The sequence below is a fragment of the Xiphophorus hellerii genome, chromosome 23 (assembly GCF_003331165.1).
Source record: "Xiphophorus hellerii strain 12219 chromosome 23, Xiphophorus_hellerii-4.1, whole genome shotgun sequence".
NCBI classification, from domain to species: domain Eukaryota; kingdom Metazoa; phylum Chordata; class Actinopteri; order Cyprinodontiformes; family Poeciliidae; genus Xiphophorus; species Xiphophorus hellerii.
In genome coordinates this window covers 3,307,021-3,329,880 of record NC_045694.1, presented here as the reverse complement: position 1 = coordinate 3,329,880, position 22,860 = coordinate 3,307,021, and the positions used below count along the sequence as shown (strand labels likewise).

Genomic DNA, 22,860 nt, shown 5'->3' with positions numbered 1-22,860 from the left:
AAAGAATATGGATATGAATATGATAGCTGTAGCACAGATATGTGAATACAATACAATAAAAATATCCTTTATCGTCCCACTGTGGGAAAATTCAGGTTTACCAGTCGTAAGATTAATCAAAGCATGCACATTTAAACTAAGGTAAGAAATATAAAACCAGAAAAACAAGGTAAAGAGACTGAGGGAAAATTTACAACATAATAACAAGAATCCCGTAGAGTAATTTAAAAATTACTGTTTAAAAGAAATTTGTATCTGTGTAGCATCATTTAAAAATGCATGAACTTATGATTAGGACAATACATAATGAAATAATATAAACATTTACTCTAAATCTTTCTAAAACTAATTAAACCGCAAAAGTAAAAATCACACAAAAAGCATACATCATTTAAAACTTAACTTGAAAGTTTAAACATATGAGGAGTTTGGTAAAAACAAAAATATATATATATTTTTAAATAAAATCAGTTTTTAAGTATGACACATTATGACACATTGCTGTCAATTCACGTGGTTAACGAAACTCTAGCCATCAGATATTTGCCCCCTCAGTCGAGTTTCAGTTGTTGCTTCTCACTGCGCCTGGTGTGCATATTAAAGTTAAATAATCCTTCATCCTGAACATCTAATGTCCATCTTTATCCCACAATATTTATCCAAGAACCAGTGGCTCTGATCCATCCTCCACTTGACGCGCTAAGCTGGATGCAGAGTGGGCGGAGTTTGCTGATAAATCACGTGCCACAACATTTTAATCACCAAAAAAACAAAGACAACGGACATCTGCTTTGACAATGTACTTGAGAGGTTGATTTTCATAAATTAGTCAAAGTCTTTAAATCTGTTAAAAAGGATATATCCCTGGCTATAATATTAACCAGCAAGTGATCATTGGTACAGTACAGTACTTTCTATATGTGCACAATATTGTACATTATTTAATTTCCTTTCCCTTTTAATTTCCCTAATGTATCTTTGGATTGAATTTGTGTTGTCTATTGTTTGACATGGTAAATGCGTTGCCCTCCATTTTGAGAAATATATTGTCTCTTGCTGCTCATCATCACATCACACTGTTAACGAAGAAATATATAAATAGGAGATGTTTTTATATGATGTTTATCTGGATGTTTGATAATAATGCCCCAAGGCCTTCCACACTTTTTTATCAAACATTCACATACTGTTACCAAATGTTGGCACAGTGATATTATGGAGTGCTCTGTGTCATTATTTATACTCTTAATGCAGATTGTTCTACGATGTGGTTACATTTTAGTGCACATAAATTAATACATTTGCATAATGTAAATATTTAATCCAAATCCCTCTAACAATATGTAAAGATGAGTTAATTATAAGGAGACAAACAATTTTGTAAAATTAGACAGATTAAAACATTAATTATCTTAATGAATTAGTCCATTAGCATACATGGTCATATTTGATAGATTATGGTGATTATAGGAGCTCAACTGCTTCCTACTTGGACTTGGTCCAGAATGTGAGAAATAATTAAGCAGTGGCAGGTTTGGGCTTAATCTGCAGCTGAAACCAGTTATTTACAGATACAGCATAAAAAGACACATAACCTTTTAGTTTCTCACCTTCTGACTTTACATCAGTCTAAACCTTACCTGTATAGTCAGTTGAAACAATCAAAACTATTTTTATTTGTTAAATACCAGAATAATTATATTTTTGTAGACTTTTTTTAAAGGGACAGAATTATGCACAGTCAAGTAACTATGTTATGGTAACTGTGTTACTTGACTGTGTGTTACAATTGTATAATGCTGTATATATCAAACATATATTAAAGAAATTTTGACTTCATAATTTTATGCCTGTAAATTTTACCCCTGTCTCTTTAAGAAGCTCCTACCCTTTCCCAACACTCCTATGGGATCCAGACCTCCACAGACAATTTGTGCATAGAATAGAAGAAAATAGAACAGAATAGAATAGAATAGAATTTAAATAACAGTCCAGATACCTTGAGGGACCTAAACTGATTGAGTTGGTTGGAAACAGTGATGGTTAAAAAAACAAGCAGTTTTGCAGAGGAGATATTGTGGACACAATCTGTGGGCTTTAAATAACACTGAACAGGGCAAAATTTAAATATTTTAACACAATATGTTAATAAGACATTTGTTGCTATTTTAAATGTGCTCTAATGATGAGTCTGTGAAACAGTCATTCAACCAGCCTATCTCTGCAAAGCAAACCAAAAGTTCAACTCATTGATCAGAAGTTTTCATTCATAAACAGTCTGAAAATGTTAGCGACAGCAGCACTACCAGGAGGTCTCATACTGCTCTGTGCAGAAAAATGAGCTAAATGTATAAAATGCAAATATATCTCCTGATTATGTAGATCACATGTAAATGAAAGGTTGCACACAAAGCAGAAACCATGTTAGCTGTCAGCAGATACAGCTGCCTGCACAGCTGGGAAGCTGCAGAGGAAATGCTCACGCTGCAAAAGAAGATGCTGTACACCGTCACTCCAAAACATCTGTCAGCATGTCATTTCAAATGAATGGTGGGTAATTACACAATGATGGTTTTGTCAGTGGGTGGCATCGAACCGCCCAACTTTGGATGTGTGACAAGACTGTTCTTGTCACTGTGTTCCTCTGAGACAAGGTGGTGCAGATGAGAAGTCTTGTCAGAATTTCAAATTCAAAATTGAGTTACGTTTTAATACATCAGTGATGTCATAATCCGACTTTAGAGAACATGGATGTGCTTATTAAGGAGGCTTTACCAAATTCTAAGACTCCATTAGCAGAGAGGGAAATGATTACCTTTGGCGCTGAAGGTTTTTGCAGCACATTTGTATTTATGTTTTTGAACTTCTAGAGAAACAATTAGGATCTGTAAAATTATATGTGCAGAGGGAAATGCTTTAATTATTTCTTTCGTTTGAAGCCATTTGTGAACTAATTAGCATTGCACAGCCTTTATTACAATAAAAAACAGAAAATATTCCCCAGTGTTCATTTATATTTCAATTAATCATGTAAACAAAATGAAGGAACCTGTGAATTTGAATGCATTTACTTTAGATGGTCTTCCTTATTTGTTTTTACTATTAAAAATTACAGTGCTTAGTGATATTATTCAATTGGGAATGGAAAAAGTGAAATAAATAAACTAAACAGTTCATTTACCAATCAGTTTACTTTACCTCATTATGTTCTTGCAGAAAACAAAATTTGCCTCTTGTTGATATTGCTGAAATTTGTTTTGCATGATCCAATTTGAGTCAACTGAAACATTTGTTGCTTTAATCACATGCTTTATTGTATAATTCTTCAAGAAAAAAAAACATCCTTAGCTGGTCAGGAAAATGCATTTTATGCTTCCAGCTGCTGGAGCAGCTTGTAATAAACATAGGGACTGGGCAGTTATCATGAGTGGCGACAGTTACTGCGTCTGTGCAGATGAAACAGCGCATAAGCACAGAAACTTCATCAACACAATGTCAAAGGAGAAGAATGTAACGGCGCGTGCCAGAAAATTTAATAGGCAAGTGATCTCTGGCAGCACAGTGGTAAATTTCTACAACCGTGATTGTGTTGCTCCCAGGCTGTTGCCAAAACAAAGAGGGGAGATCAGCACTACTGTACACTCATGCTTTACTGCAGTCTGCAAAGCTGGAAACACAAAGGCCAGAGACGAAATGCTGCCATAAAACAAAAGCTTAACATTTGTCTATAACAAGAGTGTGGTGATGCTCTCATTTTGGTTGTGCACAGGTACAGGATGGAGAAGAAAAACAGGGAGAGTCTAAAGTTATTTGGCAAAGGTTTAAGGGGGCTTTCTAACTAAACTGGGCAAACACCGACCCCATAAGGAAGAACTGAGAGACTCATTTGACTTGCAAAGGAGGCAGAGTGTGTGTAGACTCGACATGTAGTTGTACTGAAATGAGAAAGGAACCTAGTATTATGAAGCAACCCTGAAAATTGTTTTGGTGAACTCTTCCTCTCGAAGTGTTAAAATACTTCATTGTTTCTATTATTGTTATGCTTTGTGAGAGGTTGCAATTTTTTGTATTATTTTGACAAATTTAAGGATGTGAATTAAAAGAGTGGAAGAGAGGTGTTTGGATCAGGGCTGCACAAAAAAAGGCATTTCTTATCCATTTTGACAACAAAATTTCACTAAGTTGCTTCTGGTTGACATCTGCTGCTTTAGTCTTGAAACAACTTAGTTAAACTTACTGAGTTTACTAAGTGCTTATTTTCTAAAATTTTTAAGGCTGCATTAAACAAGTGTCACCAAATATAGGCACAAAGAGCCTAAAAACACTTAAATCATTTTCTAATTTATTACTATCATTTATAATTATACCTACCTATTTTAATAGTTCAAATATACCTTAACATTCACTAATGCACACAGTCTTACCACAGAAGTTAACATCTAATCTCCAATGTTGGTGGCTGAGCTAATCAGTGCAGAGAAAATGAATGGAGCTCCTGGATTGGCTGCTTTGCTAATGCCAGCCAGTTGTGTGTCAAGTAGCATTGCATCCAAAATATTTAAAAATATTTTCTTTTGAATATTTTGGATATCCTCTTTAGAAAGATTTTTTACAAATGATTTGGATTCACATTTCACAGAAAAATCCATGAATCATTGAATCTGTGAACACTGAACCATGAATTGACAGGGTTCATTATATTGCATATAGCAATTTTGAGCTGTTGATAAATTTGTGATATATTGAACAGCTGTAGTTTGGCCCATATAAAAGACATAGAAATAACAGTTTAGTGAGTATAGGACATTTATATAATCTATGTTACTTGTACTTGTAGATGTACATTGAGTGTATTGAAAATTGGGATAAAAATCTTGGAATAGGATTTTAGATCCTGTTACTGTCGATCAAATATGATGAAAAATGTACTTCCTTAATGGAGAGCCATTAAGTCAGCTGATTTAAAGTAAATGCATAAATAAATTCATTTAAAATGAGGTGTTTCTTAATAGCACTATGCAAAGAGATGTTTTGTTTCTGACTTGGTATTCGATTTGCTGCAGCTGGTGAAGGCCATTTCACTTGTTTAGCTGCTGAAGCTTTGGTTCAAATGCAAACTTCAGTGTTGACTTCTTCACATGAAGGAGTTGGGAGGTGTTGGTGTTAAAACAGCCTGTTAAATCCAGCACACATTGTGCGATTTCAAAACCCATACAGGACTTGAACATGTCACACTGTGAGAGCGCTATATAACAGTAACTCTGTAACACCGCAAATCAAGATACAACACTGTACGAAGTACTGCTGCAGCACAATGCGTCAGACAAATCCATATCTGTCCATCAGTAAATGGACAGCAAGTTGTGAAAGTTAATACACTTATTCTAACGAAAAGCTGACAATGGTAGAAGCACAAAAGAGGAGAAGAATCAGATGTGGGTCACAGCAGCAGTCACACAGCACGATGCTCCCAGAAAATATCAGACGCTGCTTGTTGCAGGTCGACTTTGGTGCATGTTTGTTAAACTGAATAATCTCATGCCACCGTTTTAAGCTCACAACCAGAGATTTTCTTTCACAATAAAAGATTTGCTTATGACAATTGCACAGTGTGAACCCGGCTTTTGGAGTCTACCTGGAAAATGGTTTTACTTCTTCAACCAAAAGGCCTTGGAAAACACCTGCCAGGCTGCAGATAAAAAGAGAGCTGTATTTTGAAAAATTCTTATAAAAGTGTATTTACTTAAAAATATATATTTTTATTTTCATTTGATGTCTTTAAGGTGCCAAAATGAACAAAATATAATGTTATTTACATGTAATAATTCATAACTGCTTGCTTTTTGAACAAAATGAGAGTCTGTGTTAGAACCTCCATTATAGCTTCACCAAATAAGATCTGCTAAAGCAAAGCAGGATGCTTTATTTTGCTCAGTTAGTATTTAATTCCACCATCTACTCATTTACTAAATGAGCATGAACATGTTTTAAGTGCCACTACAGGCAGTTCCAGAACTACAACTAATACTTCTACTCTGAAAAACTGTTGACTGTTGTTAACTGTTGTGTGTAAAGTAGGCTTAGTGTATTTAGTCAGCATGAATTTGGTGTATTTTTTTGCTTCTTTTATTTTATGATGTTTTTCCTTTTTCTGCGGTATAATATTCTGCTGCATGATGTTTTGATATTTTCTGAGTAGGTGGTTGTTTACAATGAGATTTTTTTCTCAACAACCTACCTGGTAAAATAAAGGCTAATTAAAAAATACTTTGGTGCTTTTGCCAGTATATGAGAACAATAAATAAAAATCAGATGAAGTTAGGAATCATTTTCTCAAAGTCTGGAAATTAAGTCACATTTGAAAGAACTCTTGGTTGGAATAATAAATAGTCCTTGTCAAGTTAACATATTTTGTTAAAAGTATCTTTCTACTATTATTTAACTAGTGATTTATTCTTTCTAGCATAATGATTTAGCGGGAACCATTGACCTAAAGCTTGCTTGAACTGTTCAGGTTACAGAAAAGCTGTGATTATGACGCTGGTATTTTCAAATAGCTGTGTATTTATTCACCGACAAATCTTATGATTAAAGTAAACACCTGATATGGGCTTATGTATTCCATTTAAAGCCATTGCTGATTAAACCAATACATACTTTGGGGATCTGTAGGTTCTTGTTAAGGTCTTGAAGCAGGTCATGTAGGTCTTGCATCTGAATGTTTGGATGCAGAAAGTAATTTGAAATAACACATTTGTTCAGGCACCTGATCAGAAATGATCACTTCCAGCTTCATATGCTGATTGTTTTTATAAATCTGAAAACTCTTGGTTTGAGTTCATTCAGTGGAAAATAATATCTGTTCTGTGCTGAAAATAATTAATGAAGTTTAAAACCAATCATCACAGCTTGGCAACTGCTCTGTAAATTAACTATAAACAATATGACAACTGTGTTCCAAATCCTCATTAACGAATTAGCAGCACGAGCCTGTTATCAGTGTGGTAATTAAAATCTTTGATTAACACCACCTGGAAGTGAAGAGAATATTTTTTTGTCTTCATTGGTGGAATTGAGCTGAGAAACTTTTAAAAGAATTTAGTAATGGCTTTATACTAAACCAAATTCAATAAAAAAGTGAGCCTGATTCTCCTGAATTGATGCTGTATTTCTTTGTTAATTTATGATTTAGAACCTATATAACATTCCTGTTCGGTTTATAGCACATAGTTATAAGGTTGTTATCTGAAAATGTGAGTCCTGTGAAATAAAGTCTTTTATAATCTGCCTATAAATCTCCACCTTCTACTTGTAAAGTATACAGTAGGTCACTCGTTATTTCTGGAAGTGTGGGAATGCTTTTTGTGTGCCGATAATACTGCTGGTCAGTTGTTCACACTACAAATTTGGGAGAATGTATTTTGCAGAGAATTCAGGCAGCCTTTTCTGCAGGGTAGAGGATTCACTTCAAACACTCTATTTCTTCTTGCTGGTCTGAGAATATACAGTGAGAATAAAATGTTTCATTCTCCAACCAACTCCACTAACCTCTAGGCAAGTGGTGCCCTTTTTTATGAACTCACTTTACCGTTTATTAACTGACTCGCTGACTATGGGTTCCACAGAAAGAAACGTACCGCCGTCCGTTTGAGTTGGAGATTTCCCAGCTGTGTTGCCATCAGAAGGCAGAAAATGCTATCGTTTTTCCCTCTTGGGGTCTGATTCATTGTCATGCACAACACAGAGGCAAATCAAGTTTCTCTTGAAGCATCACAATAATAACAAAGCAGGTTATTATTGTCCTAGGTAACACTAGGATTTGTAAAACTGATTCATGGAGTGGACCTGTTACATGAATTCTGCATGAGTTCCTCATTTAGAGATGCATTACATTCATAATCATCCCTCTCTTGCTGTGTTGTCAGAAACTGCTCTGTCTGTATGATTGCTACATCCCTTTTTGCCATTTTTCAAGGAAATGCAAGAACCAAACAGAGGCGCTATCCCTGGGGAAAAGAGAGTTTCCTGTGGTTCCTGTTGTGCTTTGAAGTGGAAGGAATCCTTGTCTGTATTCAGTGCTGCTAAGGATGTATGAGCAACAGTGCAGTCTGTGTAAGAACTTCCATTATAGCTTCACCAAATAAGATATGTTAAAGCAACCAGGATGCTTGGGTGGCACATAAACAACACATGTTCCGGTCTTCTCCATATATCACACAGACAAACTGTAGTGCTTCAAACAATTGATCTACATATCAAAATACAGCTGAGCGTGCTTAAATGGATCTGCCCGCCGGGGGTCAGAGATGTCTCAGTTAAGCCACAGGGTGGAAAAGGACGTGTGGGGAGGGGGAATAAAAGTAGTTTTTCTGCTGACTGGAGTTCCCCTCTAGTGACCTCCATGACAATTTGAATAATTTCAAACAAGCCTCTGTAGGGAATCATAGGCTTACGGAGCAAACTGGGAGCAACCAGCTCATCCCTGCAAGATGAAAAACGTCCACAGACTTCTGCTGCTATCCCATTTGTCAGCGGTACAGGTGGGCTTCATTTTGACCGGGAAAACATCCTGTTGAAGATGGTAATGTTTCCCTGTGAGGAGCAGCCACAGGAGCTTTAAAACATCAATAACAGCAGCAGGCATGACTGCTCATTTAATCTAAAGCTGGTGATTTTCTGAGTCAAAAGTTTGTAGATAGATAACTTCTGAAAGTCCAATAAAAATTATTTTATATGTATTTAGCTCAAATATATTAAGCTGAAGTTAGGGAAAAATAATCTTGGATTTGTTGCTAAGGAGTGATAGGAATGAAGATGATCCAAGAAAGGGTTTTATTTATTTTGGGGTATTTATTTAAATATATATATATATATATATATATATATATATATATATACATATATATATATATATATATATATATATTCTGCAACCCAATAAGGCTCTCCAGTAAATCTTTTTTAGTTGATATTTATTCGTCTCAGCTTCTATGTGCCACAAATCTAGAACAAACTTTCAGAAACTTGCAAAACAGCCGGAACACTGAGTTCTTTAAAATCAGCTCCAAAATCCCACCTGGTCAGAATTGCTTTTGAAACATAATAAATTAAACATTAACCAAAATATATGACGTGTCTGATTTTGGTGATGGCACTCATAAAAATGTAATGTTTGCTCAGTTGCTGACTGTCTGGTGTTTTCTTTATAACTTTGTATTTTTGTGTTTTTATTATGTAAAGCACCTTGAGCTGCCTTGCTGCTGAAATGTGCAATACAAAAAAACTTGATTGATTGATTGGTTAGTAGTGTGAAGAACGTTTTCCTTAATCTCCTCTCAGTTAATTTTTTCTATTTTTTTATATATTTGATTTATAATTGTTGTTACTTTAAAGATTTTATGAATATTTATTTCAATATTCTTGTCTGCATATTTGTTGAATGTAGGCCAGAATGCTATGTGCTACACTGTTGCCTCCCATTTATTGTAATTTGATACCATCAGCTCAGACATTTTTCCTTCTTCTCTTTGAAAAAAAATTCTTCAAAGCAAAAATTTACATGTGGAGTATTTTCAGTCTGATATCAATGACACTCAGGCTCTACAAGGACTTGATTGGTGGTTTTTTGCATCCGTTCCCATTCAGAGGTGGCAGGGAGTCTGCTGTAATGCTGCAGGTGCAACCAATAGATGCCGTCTGATCTCAGCTCCATAACACGAAGCTGGTATCACTTTGAAATAATGCTGCTATGTGTGAGCAAATGCATAATTATGGTGAAGACTTGTAATGTTAGGACCTGCAGAAACCACCATTTATCTGAGAAGAGGCACAGTGCTTCTACAGCTACAGTTTCTCTGTGGCTGCAGAGATTTTTCTCTTACTTTCAGTAAGTACTTTACTGCAACCTGAGCATACCTTCCCATTAGAGCTTATTAAAGTAATGTGACTAATGCTAACAGCATGTGCTTGTCTGGGGCTGTGGGAATGTGATGGATACTCAGGCACATTGGAGACGTTTCTTCTCAGGTGTTTTTACGTTGAAGCATTTTGTGATAAAAATCTTAATCAGCCCAAGCAGTTTTTAACAAAGGCTAAAAAAGGTTACTAAGATATTAGCTCAGTAGTAATCTGTTCCACTACCATAACACTGCAAGGGAAAAGTTAGGGTCAAGTCTAGACTGAAAGAAATTACTTGGTAACACTGAAATAGTTAAATTCCCCAAATGCAAACAAAAAGGTGAGTTTGTGTTTAATTTCTCTTGAAGCAGAGAACACACTCGATAGTTGGAAGAAAATGGGCAACTCTGTTCTTTAGTGGAGTGGTACTTGGGGTTAAACCTGACAAAGTAGCAATTAAGGATTTAAAAAAGAAAGCATCTGAATGAACAGAGATGGTGGATGTCTTAACAAGGGGCAGGTGTGATGATTAGGAAATCAAGCCAGGTCTGAGGGGAGCAAAGAGAAAATATGGAGGGATAATAATTATAGACCATAACACAAATCAGGATGTTTCTAAAAACCGTTTCTGATCAGTTTGAGCAGATTTCTTTCCAGCTGTTGAGCAAGACAGATGTAGGCAGCTAATTTCATATTTAATTTCACTTCCCTTTAGGTCTGCATGACTTAGTAAAACACACACCCACTTAGTAAAGTAGCTGAAAAGCAAAAACGAAAAGGCGTATTTTGTTGCCCTTATTTCTCATTGGTGAATGAATAAAAGGGAAGAAAAAAAACATGTGACCACCAAACATAAAATACTGTCTTCCAGAAAACGACTCCAAATGCCATTCAACTCGTGACAGGTTTCAAACAGGAAAAATGACATTTAAAGAGTTTTCTGAAGGATGTTATCGTGAATTAATTTTGTTTTGCTTTGTGAAATCAATTGAATATATCCCCTCTGCTGATAAATCTGACTTGCATTACTTACTGTAGTGTTTTGTTCCACTTTGACTTTAACCTAGTTTCTTCTGTGAATGAAGCAAACTGAAAACTAAGGATGTTTCTTTAATACCAGAATCTATGGGTTGTTATGTTGCAATTTGATAATCTGTATCCCATGAATAAAATACCACATAACAATTTTCAATGGTTCAGACCACAATTGTAAAGATGATTATATATATATATACCATATTGTCTGGCACCAGTGTGCAAAGTTGAGTTATATAAAGATTTCAGCGTAAAGCTAATGGTACTTAACAGGTGATTATTTTGCTGCTTCTTGATGATCAAAGGTAATCAGGTATTTTAGGGAATTGCACAATAAAAGTGATTGCATAGCAGTTAGCATTATTATAGTTGCTGTGGAACAAGGAACTTGATTGCATGTGAACAGCTTCTCAGCATAACACTAGTTTAAGGTGAGGATACTGCAGACAGGTCTTTTAAGAAAACTGATGACTGGGTCATAAAAAGGTCAAATACATCTTGAAATCTAAGCAATTTTGGTGGCACTTTCATCAGATAACTAATGCCTGTGGGAGTTGTTATTCTGGACCAGAATCACATTTATTTTTGTAACAAAAGCTTCATTCTTGGAAACTATCTTTCCTCACAAAGTAAGAGAGCAAATTCCAAATTGTTTCCAGTAAATGTTCACATTTGTAGATTTTGTTATAGAGTGTATATATAAAATCTTTGAAAGATAATGCAGCTGTGGAAGCTGAAATACTTTGGCATAACACTACTAGATATGCTATTGGCTGATGTATGCAAAGCGGCCAATCTGGGAGCGCCATTCATTTTCCTGGGCACTCACTAGCTGTACACCCAAGAGCAAAATTTGCACTTTCTACCATTAACTTTAAATGAAAATCTTATATCTTAAATTTCATAAAGGATGTAGAAAGAACTGAGTGAAAAGCTTGATATCCTCCAGATTTGGAAGAGGTTGTAAAAATTTGGTCTTTTTTTCATTGTTTTATCATTGTTTAAAAAAAAGTGCATAACTTCAAATTGACAGTTCCAAACACAGTTATTTCCCAGTTCATGCACATTCATGAGACGAGCAGAAGTTACAGTTTTTAGCCCAGTGTGTTGAAAATCTACTGAATATCGATGCGGGAGGTGATGCAGAGAGCGTGAGAGATTGTTGAGACATGATTCATTGTACACATGGAAGAAATGGGGAGTCTTCATTTGAAAGTCAATGCCAAAGCTTCGATGTGCTCTGGGGGATTTAAAACCTCCAGTCAAACTTATGATGGCATCTCTCAGGGGTTCCAGGGAAACTCCCTTAATAGTTTCTCTCCTTCGCTTTAAAAAGAAATCGCTCAAGACTTGCAGCATTTACACAAACATGAACACATGCATTTCCAAGGTCTTGTAGATTTATTACTGCAGGTGAAATTACTGCACCCACTTATATTTAGATTATATCTGTGAGCGCATGAAATCGTAATCATCAAATCTTATAATTTCTTCTTTCTTTCCGTAATTGTCATTTAGTTTCAGGCGTCTGAAGGATGCAGTTTCAAGTGGAGTTTATAGCTCAGACACATCCCACAGAAATGAGTCCATTAATAAGCCACTTAACACCAGGGTGTTGTAAAGAGGCTGATTGACTGTGCTGGCAGAAATGTTAATCCACCTCGTTTGGCTTAAACTCAAAGTTAGTAGAAAAGTGTGGCAGCTGCTGTTGCTTACATTAATCTGAAGCTTTACAGCCCTTTGAGTTTAGATCTGTCCCTCCCTTCTCCAGCATCTCATACTCAAATGATTGCATTGCTTCACCAGCATACCATCACATTCTGCAGCAGCGTGACCCATTGATTCTAATCAGGTGTGGCAACAGTGAAGCCACTGAAACATGCAGGACAGTGGGACCTGGGGACCAATGACATCTGGCTATGTCAGCAGTTGATCATGATGGAGGTCTCCAAATATTTCCCCATGTAGACATTTTGGAACAAAAACAATTGTTCCTCTGACCACTATAAGTCTATGTTCACACTGCAGGCAAATGTGAACCAAATCTGCTTTTTTTTTTTTTTTGCCCACATGCGATCTACAGCCAACTTTTTTATGACAGTCTAAACGGAAAAATTTTGATCTTGTTATTCTCCAAAAAATCGATTCTGTGGTAGTAAATTGGATGCATATCTGATTGTTTGTAAAGCATCTGCAGTACCAACGGTCATGTCGCATTTTATCTGACATTAATGTCATTGACGTGAGACATGCGTCTTAATTCTTATGAAAGAAGTCTGTCAGTGAAGCTTACTGCAATCCAATTAATCTATTTTAGGTGTAGCTTAAGATATGGCTAATATTTAAATTTTTTTAGCATCTTAATAAAACTCCTGCAGGCATTATAGATCTGGTAAATGCAATGAGAAACTAATTTTCTAGGGAAGAATGTGGTGTGAAATGTATATTATATGGGTTAAGTGGACATAACTTTAACAAAAGAAAAAAGAGGTAAATTTGCTAACATATGCACAGTTAATCCATCAACCAGCTCTTGTATATCCACTAACATCTAACACAGATCTTTTGGGGCTTAGAAATGCTGAGAATGAAATTAAAACTGTATGCGTTCAAAGCTGAAATTGTGAAGGAACCTGAAGGCGTCAGAAATCCGAGGGAGTCAACAGAAGTCACAAAGTCACAAAAGTAAAGTTTGAGTGTTCACTGTTGGTCCAGAACATCACAGTGACATGCTGCTGTGCTGGTGGAACCTCCTAACCTCCTGTGAGTAGCATGTGGGCTCAGAAGTCTGCCGCAACACTGCCATTGTTGTCAAACTCGGTGTCACTCCAGCAGAACAAGGAAGCGGGGTCACCAAGCTGCTGTCAGTCATCTCTCTCTATTGAAGAAAGATGAGCAGACACTTGAGGCCTGAGATTGCTAAAAAGCTATAGCTTGCTCTTTGCCTGTGAACACTGAGTAAAATGTATAAACGGACACAAAGATTTTAGAGTTGAGCTGCGGATGTTGTGGTGTAAATGCAAATACCTAAGGTTAAATGTAAGACAGAATAAAAAAAGTTGTTTATTGGATAATGATGCATATTTATTGAAGTTCTAGCTTGTTTACTTGCTCCAACAGAGCTGTTTCTGTGACATTCACAGGGTATGTTCTCAAAATCCTTTTTGTTTAATTCATGTCATGCAAAGGTCCGACTTGTCCTCATGCAACATAATGAATAATTGAAAATGCATTACACTAGAGGTGTAAAGCGAATGTTCGCACTCATATAAATATACTTGGGTTACATCTGTTCTTGCAGCAGAGTTGAAAATCTTATCTCCCCACTGCATCTCAGCTACTTGATTTAAACACTCAGCCTAATTAATCCAAAGCTCTCACTTTAATTGCCTTAATATATTGTCTCTCTTTCGACCTTATCTAGATTTTCTCATGACGTCTATTTCCCCATAATTGATTTAAAAGGAGATGCTATCTCATTGCTGAGTGTGGGGCTCGTATTGATAGCTTTAGTGTAAACCAGCGACAGCTTCGTGGTTCTCATTGTCTACGCTAATTACAGCATGCTTGATGAATTGCCTCAGCCAAACGGTATTGAACCTTTAAATTGTTGTAGAGGAGAGCTCACCATTCTTGTTTGGTTTTTGACAGGAAAAGACCAATGAAGACAGCCGACTGGTGGTTGGTTGCCATTTTAATGGTGGGGATCTCCGGGCTCGGCGCCACTGGGAGACCCGACAAAGAGGGATTCGGGTCGCAGCCCTATCGACCAGTCGTAAAATTCCGACACAAGGTATTGATTGCCTTCTCTTTCCATTTGCTGTCCATAATTAGTCTTTTTAGCTTTTGCAAAGTATGAAGCTAATTACACAGGGAATTTATTGATGCGTCTCTTGTTTTATTTTTTTCTTCAAAACACATTATATTAATAATAAAATAATGAAAAATCATTATCCCTTCTCCTCTGTGGCAGAGATATTATCAGATTAATATTAATCCCAGATGAAAAAAGATTATTTCTTTTAACTGAACATCTTAAGTAAAAGATGTAATTGAATGCTTATTGACCAAGTGATAAAGTGCAACTCCCACAGGCGAAACTTGCTGTTTTATTAATTTCTTCTACTGCATTGCAAAGCACAAGTCATTATTTTAATCCTGCAGAGTAGCTGCATGCTGTTTTTCTTTGATTTAGTGCTAAACAGACGAATGTGTGTTTATTGGTCAGAAAGCCGTTTGAATAGATTGTGGTCCTTTAGTTTACATTTCTCATAAGCCTCTTGCAGTTCTGTTTACTGCTAAAGGCGTCTACCATGCAGTCTGACATCCACGACGTCTCAAAGTGAAGACAGGGAGGGAAAAAAATTTTGCATTTTTGCCTTTACTTTTAAGCCTGTCTGACACAGCCAGACTAAATATTGCATTTAGCATTTATTTTAGTTGGAGGCTGGCAAGGTGGCAAAGCGGCTTGGAGATGAAAGGTAGCGGCAGTGGTTTAAAAGGTTGGTGGCTGAGAGGAAGTAAATATAACAAGGTGTCAGAAGGAGCAGATGGTGGGATCATCATTGGAGTATATTTGAGTTTACTAAGGAGCAAAAAGAGACGGAAATCTGTTAAAAAGACCTAATGGTCAGACACTTGCTGACCTTTCTAAGGAGATTTACAAAAAAATGGTTTCTAATAATTTAGGCTGGGCCAGCTCTGTACTTTTTTTGACATAAATCCCTGAACATCAGCTTTATTTATTTTTTTAACTTTTTTTTTTTTTTTTTACACAGAGTCCCTTCAGAATAATCTATTCCAAAGTAGGTTTTGTGAAGAAAACAGTGTTTCTTTCATTAAGTTTCAAAACTGTTAATTAGAGCTTCAAAGCCTAAAATGAGATTTTCTTTAAAATATTCTGAAGGTCAGATGGCCAGATCTTAAAGCACAGATGCATCTGAATAATAGATTCATTATAAAACTAAAGAGCATTGATGCACAGAATCTAAAACTAAAGTGAAGGAAGCAGCATTCATGTTTGTCTTAGCTGTGTTCAAGTCTTATGTTGATCACACTCAATGAGATCTCCATGTTGGTAAGAAATTGTGTAAACTATTTTAATGATGTCTGAAAAACAGACATTTGAATGTCTTCACACTCAGAACCCGCTTTAAGCCACATGGTAAAGCCTGTAGCAGCTAAAAGGCCTTTTAAAGTTCTTTGCTGTCTTTAGAAACAACTGAGTAAAGTCTAGTGTTGTCTGCAACACTTCAGTTGTAAAAATACTGTTTCCAGTGGACTTATTAAAATGGAAAATAAAAAGTGTCCCGAAAATAAGCCTTGAGGAACTCCATTTAAACCAAAACAAACATGGAAGCACAATGTTTTCAAAGCTTTATTACTTTTATCATCATTAGTAAAAAGCTTAGAAATAGAGCAGCTATTTACTGAAACCTTAACAATTTGGGATTGTTTAGGTTGTATTATTAACAATACAACAAACTACAAAGTCTATAAAGTTGTTTTGGGTCAATAGATTTCAATGCTTCCATAAAAGAAATGTCCTTTAAACCAAATGAACCACTGAAAAGGCAGTAGAAGGTGGAAAAAGTTATTTAAAACAGTAAGATTGATACTTGCATTATAAATGGAACCAATATTCACAATGTAATAAAATTTCAGATATATCTGTCAGTGATGTTAAGCAAGAACAGACATAAATGCTCTTTTTCTATTTTTACGTGGCTTTTGCACTGAATATAGTCTCAAATAACCCTATGGTGATTCATGTAAACCTGATCTCCATTATCTTGTCACTACATTGTTTCTCCTTCACTCATATATTCCAGTTTAAGTCAAAGGGAAAGAAATGTTTCACAGACTTTCATAGCTATATCTTGTAAAGCGTTTACTTTGAAGTCTGTGAAGAAGGTAATGTGATTTTCTTTGCTCCATGTTCACAGCATTTGGCAGAGGATTTCAGAGATGGAACATTTCTCTATCAGTGCTCTAAAGTGTAGCGGATCTTGTGGGAGAAGTGTTTGGTTACCAGCATCTACAGATTCTCCCCCAAAAAATGAGCTCTGGTGAAATGAGACACTTTTTCATATGGGTAGGAATATGGAAAATGGATCAAAAAGCACTGCTTTTCAGAGGAAGGAGAAAATACAAAAAAATGTTAAAACAAATATTGACATTTTTAAAATTATTCTTGAAGCATGAGTTTGATTTTAAAAATAAATCAAGTCTTTCCATTTGAATTTTCTTTTTTTCTTCTTTTCTTTCCAAACAAAACCTTCAAATACTGAAACACAGATATTGACTTAGTTGATCTGTGATTTTTTTTTTGTTTTGTTTTTTTACTGCTGAAAGACATGTTTTTCATGTCTGATGAAATATGAAAAATAATGGATTTCACTTTGTAATCAAATGAAGTGAAGCTAAATTGTTTAAGTATTCTGGATTTGGAAATATACCTTCATACAGTCCTCTAAATATTGAAATTTATTTGATGATATGGGTATCTTTTACTGTATTCTGCCTATTTTCATATGTATGACTATTTGACCCTTTTTTAAAATCTTGTAACGTTTATTTTGGACATAGGCTATAATGTTATCAGACACATGAACTCCCTTTGTTCTGGTCAGAATCGTCATTTCTGCCAGGAGGACCTACATCTTTCTTTCTACTCATTATATTTTCTGTTGAAACAAATGTATTCTCTCTTGTCAATTTAGCATGTGAAACTAGCAGGATGTTGGCATCTTACTCAGGCTTACTTACTTTCAGACAGATGGTCAAAGACAGGCGAGGCTTGCAGAGGGGACCAAACTTTTACAAGTTTAATACATAAAAATAAAGCAGTGAGCTAAAAAAAAAAATAATTAAGTTCTATAGTTCCATTGAGTAATTATAATTGCTTGTTTTCCATTATTATTGAGAACAGACACTGTAAATATGTATACTAACAATGAATTATAATAAAACAAAAACATGTTTGTGTAAAAAGGATAATACTTTAAATAGGCATGGCTGACAGACAAATATTTACATTGTTTAATTAGAGACAACGCGGCTGTGTCAGTCGGGTTTCCATCAACTCGTAGAAGGAAAGTTTAAAAAGTAGCCACACAAAAAGGCGTGGGTCACCTAAATAACACAGTTTATTACAAATATCTATTATTATGATTTCATCCCATTTTGGATAAGATTATCTCCCACCACAAATTTGTTGTTTGACTTTATTTTTTCATAATGTTGTGAAATAGTAATTTTCATAATGAATGTATGTCAGCACGTCGCTGGAATGTGACACAAAGTTACAAAAATGATTTATTTGCTTTTCTGCTCGAATGAAATTAATGCGTTAGGCATTTTGATTACATCCCAGAGGAATGTCATTACAGCATCTGCATACGATGATAATTTGTCTTGTGAGGGGATGGAGGTAAACTCTGCTCATCTATCTGCCTGTCAGAGCTGTAGAAATGTAAACTCCTGAAAGAGAATGCCACACTGGAAGCTCTTTCTCTGAATCATGCCATGTCCCTTTGTTGCCTCTAACTGTTGGCTAGACTGCAGGGAAGCTGAGGTCAGTGACTTGCCAATACAGCTGAATGAGCAGTGTAAACGTTTGGAAATGGAAGATATTGTGTGATTATACAGCGTCTAGCTTTAAAACCCTTTTTTGCATGCAAATCTGATTACAAGTATACAATTTTTATCACTTTGAATTGCAATGACAGAAAATGCATTTATGGGAAATGTGCTCTCAGTGAAGTTTGCTGTTGGTTTGCCCCTCCCTGTGCTTTGAAGGACTGTGTGTGACGGGCATAACAGGATCAGACATGACCTCACAAGCCTCCTCACAATGACTGCAATCACCAAGAGTCACTCAACCATAAACATCTGGTCACATGATGTAGCTGTTTCAAGAAAATCACCCCACCACATTGGGTCAGGTGTAGGACACACATCCTGTCTGCTAATCATAACTGGTTATATATCAAACAAAGTGATCATTTCTGTTCTCAGACATCTCCTGCAAGACCTTGAATGACATAAAGAGTCGACAGTCTAATATTGCCTTGTCATGGGAGGTTAGCTATAATTTACAATTTAGGAAAATCTGCCAGCCTTGCTTGACACAAGACAGGAAAGCAATTTCTGCAAGTTTGTCGCTTTTAGATCAAGGTATTATGTCAGGACAAACAAAATGGAGGCAAGGACAACTGAGTGCAAAGCCTGACAATCCAGCTCTGGCTTAGCCACATGGCAAATCTAGATTAGCAAGGGATAACCAGAGAGATGAAGAGGGAGTGGGCGAAGAGCAAATGAGCTTGAGATAAAGAGGTTGGGAAAAAGAGAAACCAAAAAACTCAAGAGCGAGAAACGGATTGATGAGAACAGACGTCAGAAAGTCGTTTTTATCTTTAAGGTGACTGCTGTCCATTCTTCTACAAGTCTTTCTCCTTTACTGGTCAGTTTGAGTTACTGATGTTGATTCGCAGAAAAATTTACAATTCCAGGTTCCATATCTATTTTTTTTATGCCAATACAGTTTTATTCATCAACTGTAAATGTATTTTAGCAATTAAATTAAAAAAAGTGAAACTTGTACAGATTTAATTCACACAGTAAAACAGTAACATGTTTTATGTTCTCTTCATTTTAATTACAGCAAAGTCAAACCCTAAAATGTCTTAGAAAATTACAGTATTACAACAAATGGTTAATAAAAAAAACATTTATTTATGTATTTTTTTAATATAAATACTGGTCTTTTGAAAGGTATGTATACTTGATTAGTTCAGCCTGTGAAAATCCTGTCTCGACTTATTCTTGACAAAAGCTGATTGGTTCCCTTTTGAGGGCTAAGTTAAGTGATTTTGCTCACTGATTAAGCACAGTGGGGATGTAAGCAGGTCTTGGTAATTTTGGTGTTTCCTTTGCTAAGTCTTATTGTAAAATTAAATTGGCATCTCCATAAAACTTGTCAGCAAAGGGAAGCATGGAGTTCCCCAGGATCATTTAGAAAATGGCTGGACTGAATTTGGACTTGATAAACGGTGATCTAGTGATTGTAGAAACACTAGACCACAAGTAATATGGATTTTTCTGCCTCTTCACTCATCCTCCAGATTTCTGGATCTTGAATTTTAAGCGAAATCTTAGTCTGGTGAGATGCAACTCTGTTTTTGGAATTGTTTAACACATCAGGACTGAAAATCAACACTGGACTTTTTCCTGGATAATCCCACTTCCCAGATGTCTAACATGTTTTTTTGTTTTTTTTAAACTGGGTAGAAAATAAATGCATCTAATCAGAAAGATCTGCAGTTGGTGATAAATTGGCATCCATTTTCCATTGATTTAAAATGTGAGCATGCCTGATTTCCAATATTAGACATTGATGTATAATTAACTATTTGTGGAGAATTTAAGACCAGAAGCAGTTGATTAGAACGACAAATAGAACAGAAGGCCTGCAGGAATGAGAAGAGCTGTGGAAGATGGACGTGGTCGGTCAGCCGGTTAGTTGTTACAGGGCCGATGAAACAGAAGTTGTGCAGCTGGGTGTTTCCATCTCCACAGAGTCTCAGGGCAGAGGAGGCAAGGCTGCCAGTGGCTCTGGGGAAATCATTTTTTTTAAGCAAATCAAGTGTGAACACTGTCTGCAATATGCAAATAGCCTCTTTTGAAGTCTTTCTTTCCTGTAGTGCAAATCTAAATGTCATCTCCTATAGAGTTGTTGTGGGGCAACCAGCATGGTCCAAAGAGCAACAGGCACTTTTTGCTCTTCTTCCTGTTGTGTTGTTCGCTTAACAATGTTTCGGGAAAAGACTGGCAGGAGAAGGTTGTTACCGTTCATAATGTTTTCTTTATTGCATCATGTTGATTTGGTAAATAAAAACAGTGGAATATGAAAAAAAGTCAACTTGGCCCTCTTCTGTTGTTTTTGTAATTGGTTTCCCATTTTCCAAATGGTTTTATTCAGGACCAGTTTGGACTTGGTTTTAATAATTACTTCTATTTATTTAATTCAGTTACTAAGTTTATATGCAGCTTTTGTTCCCAAAATGTAAAAGTTGTTCCTAAATCTCCATGGTGTGTGTTAAAATACTTGTAAATTTAGTAGTAAATGTGATTAATATGTTGCCAGCGTTCAGTGCCAGCAGAGCATAAACAGTGGTATTTTAGGAAGTCTACACATAAAACTTAAATATTAAAACTCAATTTATGTGGGTGTTTTTGACTCTTATTAGAATTTCATTAGCAACAGCAGTTCCACATTTGCAATCCTATCAGACATCTCTCTACTAAGACAAGAACGTTACAACACTACTGCAGCATAACTTCAGGAAAAGATATAACATTTCTAAACTTTTGCTTCACTGAGTCCTATTCATCTTACAACTTAGCTCATGTTCAATACATTACACAAATATTCAGCAAAAATCCTTAGAACTGGCTAATTCGGCTGTATTTGGCAGACTCTCTGTGGCCCATTACTGACTGTAGACTCATTGCTAAATGCATCCATCCTCTCTGTAATAATTCCCTGCAAAAACTAGTAAAGACGTTTTTACAAGAATAATGAACTATCAAAATTCCACTGAAGAGAAATCAAATATTTATGCTTCTTTAGCCTTGATAGAAACATTTTTCCACAACTTCATCTAGCATCTAAATGTGGAGGTTTTCTAACAGGTTTTGACTTAAAGTACCATGGTCATGGTTCTTCTAGCAAAGATTATTCTGGTTATTGTCAAATTTCTGGTCAAATAGTTTAGAAAATCAAGTACTTGGAAATAATTTGGCCAGGTGTGAGTGAGTATGATAAAATGACAAAGGTAAAGGTAACAATCATGCATAAAAACATAAGAGCTAAAAGGGGACTGAAAAAAACAAACAGAAATGAGCCCAGTCTCCTCATGTCTGATAAATAAATGGTGATGATTATCAGCCTATTGGCATAGGCGGTATTTTATTGAAGGAAAGAGAGAACTGTTTTAAACAACATAGAAGGTTTTGTCTTTGCTGCTGATAACAAATTTAAATCTAAATGTTGTACAGATGTTTGTATGACAGAGGTAATTCCACAATTTTTTTTGTTCTTTTTTTTGTGTGCCTCTAAAGTATTTGATTACATAAATCATATTATATAAGCTATATGCAGACTAATATTTTACATTTTTAGTAAAAATCGGATCTTTTTGGTATACTCAGTCAGTGCATATAACATGGGGTTATATGGAGTGTCTGCTCCTTCAGTGTTTCTAATTGGGAAGATGTTGTCTCCTTTGATTGGCTGTATGGATGACGTATCAAAGTTACTGAATAATTATGGAACAGGATGTGCAGTTGGAGACCATATAGGTGACTGTTGGATGCAGATGATTCAGTGATGCTCTGCTCATATAGTGCTACTCATCAACCGTATGGAGGGTCTGGTCTCAACATGGTTGAACATTTGACAATATTTTGATTGTCAGAAGTGGGAAAGACCAGAATATCCTAATTTCTTTACGAATACTTGGGTCATTGTATATCTGACATGAACAACTATAGATGATGATACTTAATGTGGCCACAAATTAATATGTTAAGAGATAAACTTGACATGTATACACTACTTCAGTAAAGATCCCTTTAAAATCTATTGCACTGTATGCCATCCATTTGTGGATGAGCTACAACAAAGACTGCATGCGGAAATAAAAAATAAAACAATGAAAAAAACAAGGCTGCTGCTTAAGCTGTCAAGATGGAGCAGTGCAAACCAAATATTTGTTGTTACAAACAATTGAGAATAAAAGCGTCAAGGAAAAATTGCTAAATAACTTGAATGCTGCAAAAGAAATTGGAAGGTAATAATAGCCATAAACTTCTTTTTCTTCATACAATTGGATCTGAACAGAACCTTTATAACTAAAAGTGTTC

At 35.7% G+C, this 22,860-nt stretch overlaps 1 protein-coding gene across 2 annotated transcripts in view; it reads left to right on the top strand.

Moving 5' to 3' along the window:
* fstl5 (follistatin-like 5) overlaps positions 1–22,860 on the top strand; it is a 187,758-nt gene that overhangs the window by 15,688 nt on the left and 149,210 nt on the right. For both annotated transcript variants that reach the window (XM_032555148.1, XM_032555147.1), the window contains exon 2: positions 14,584–14,725. In XM_032555148.1, coding sequence (XP_032411039.1) covers positions 14,584–14,725 — 142 coding nt within the window. The remainder of the gene's footprint in view (positions 1–14,583; positions 14,726–22,860) is intronic.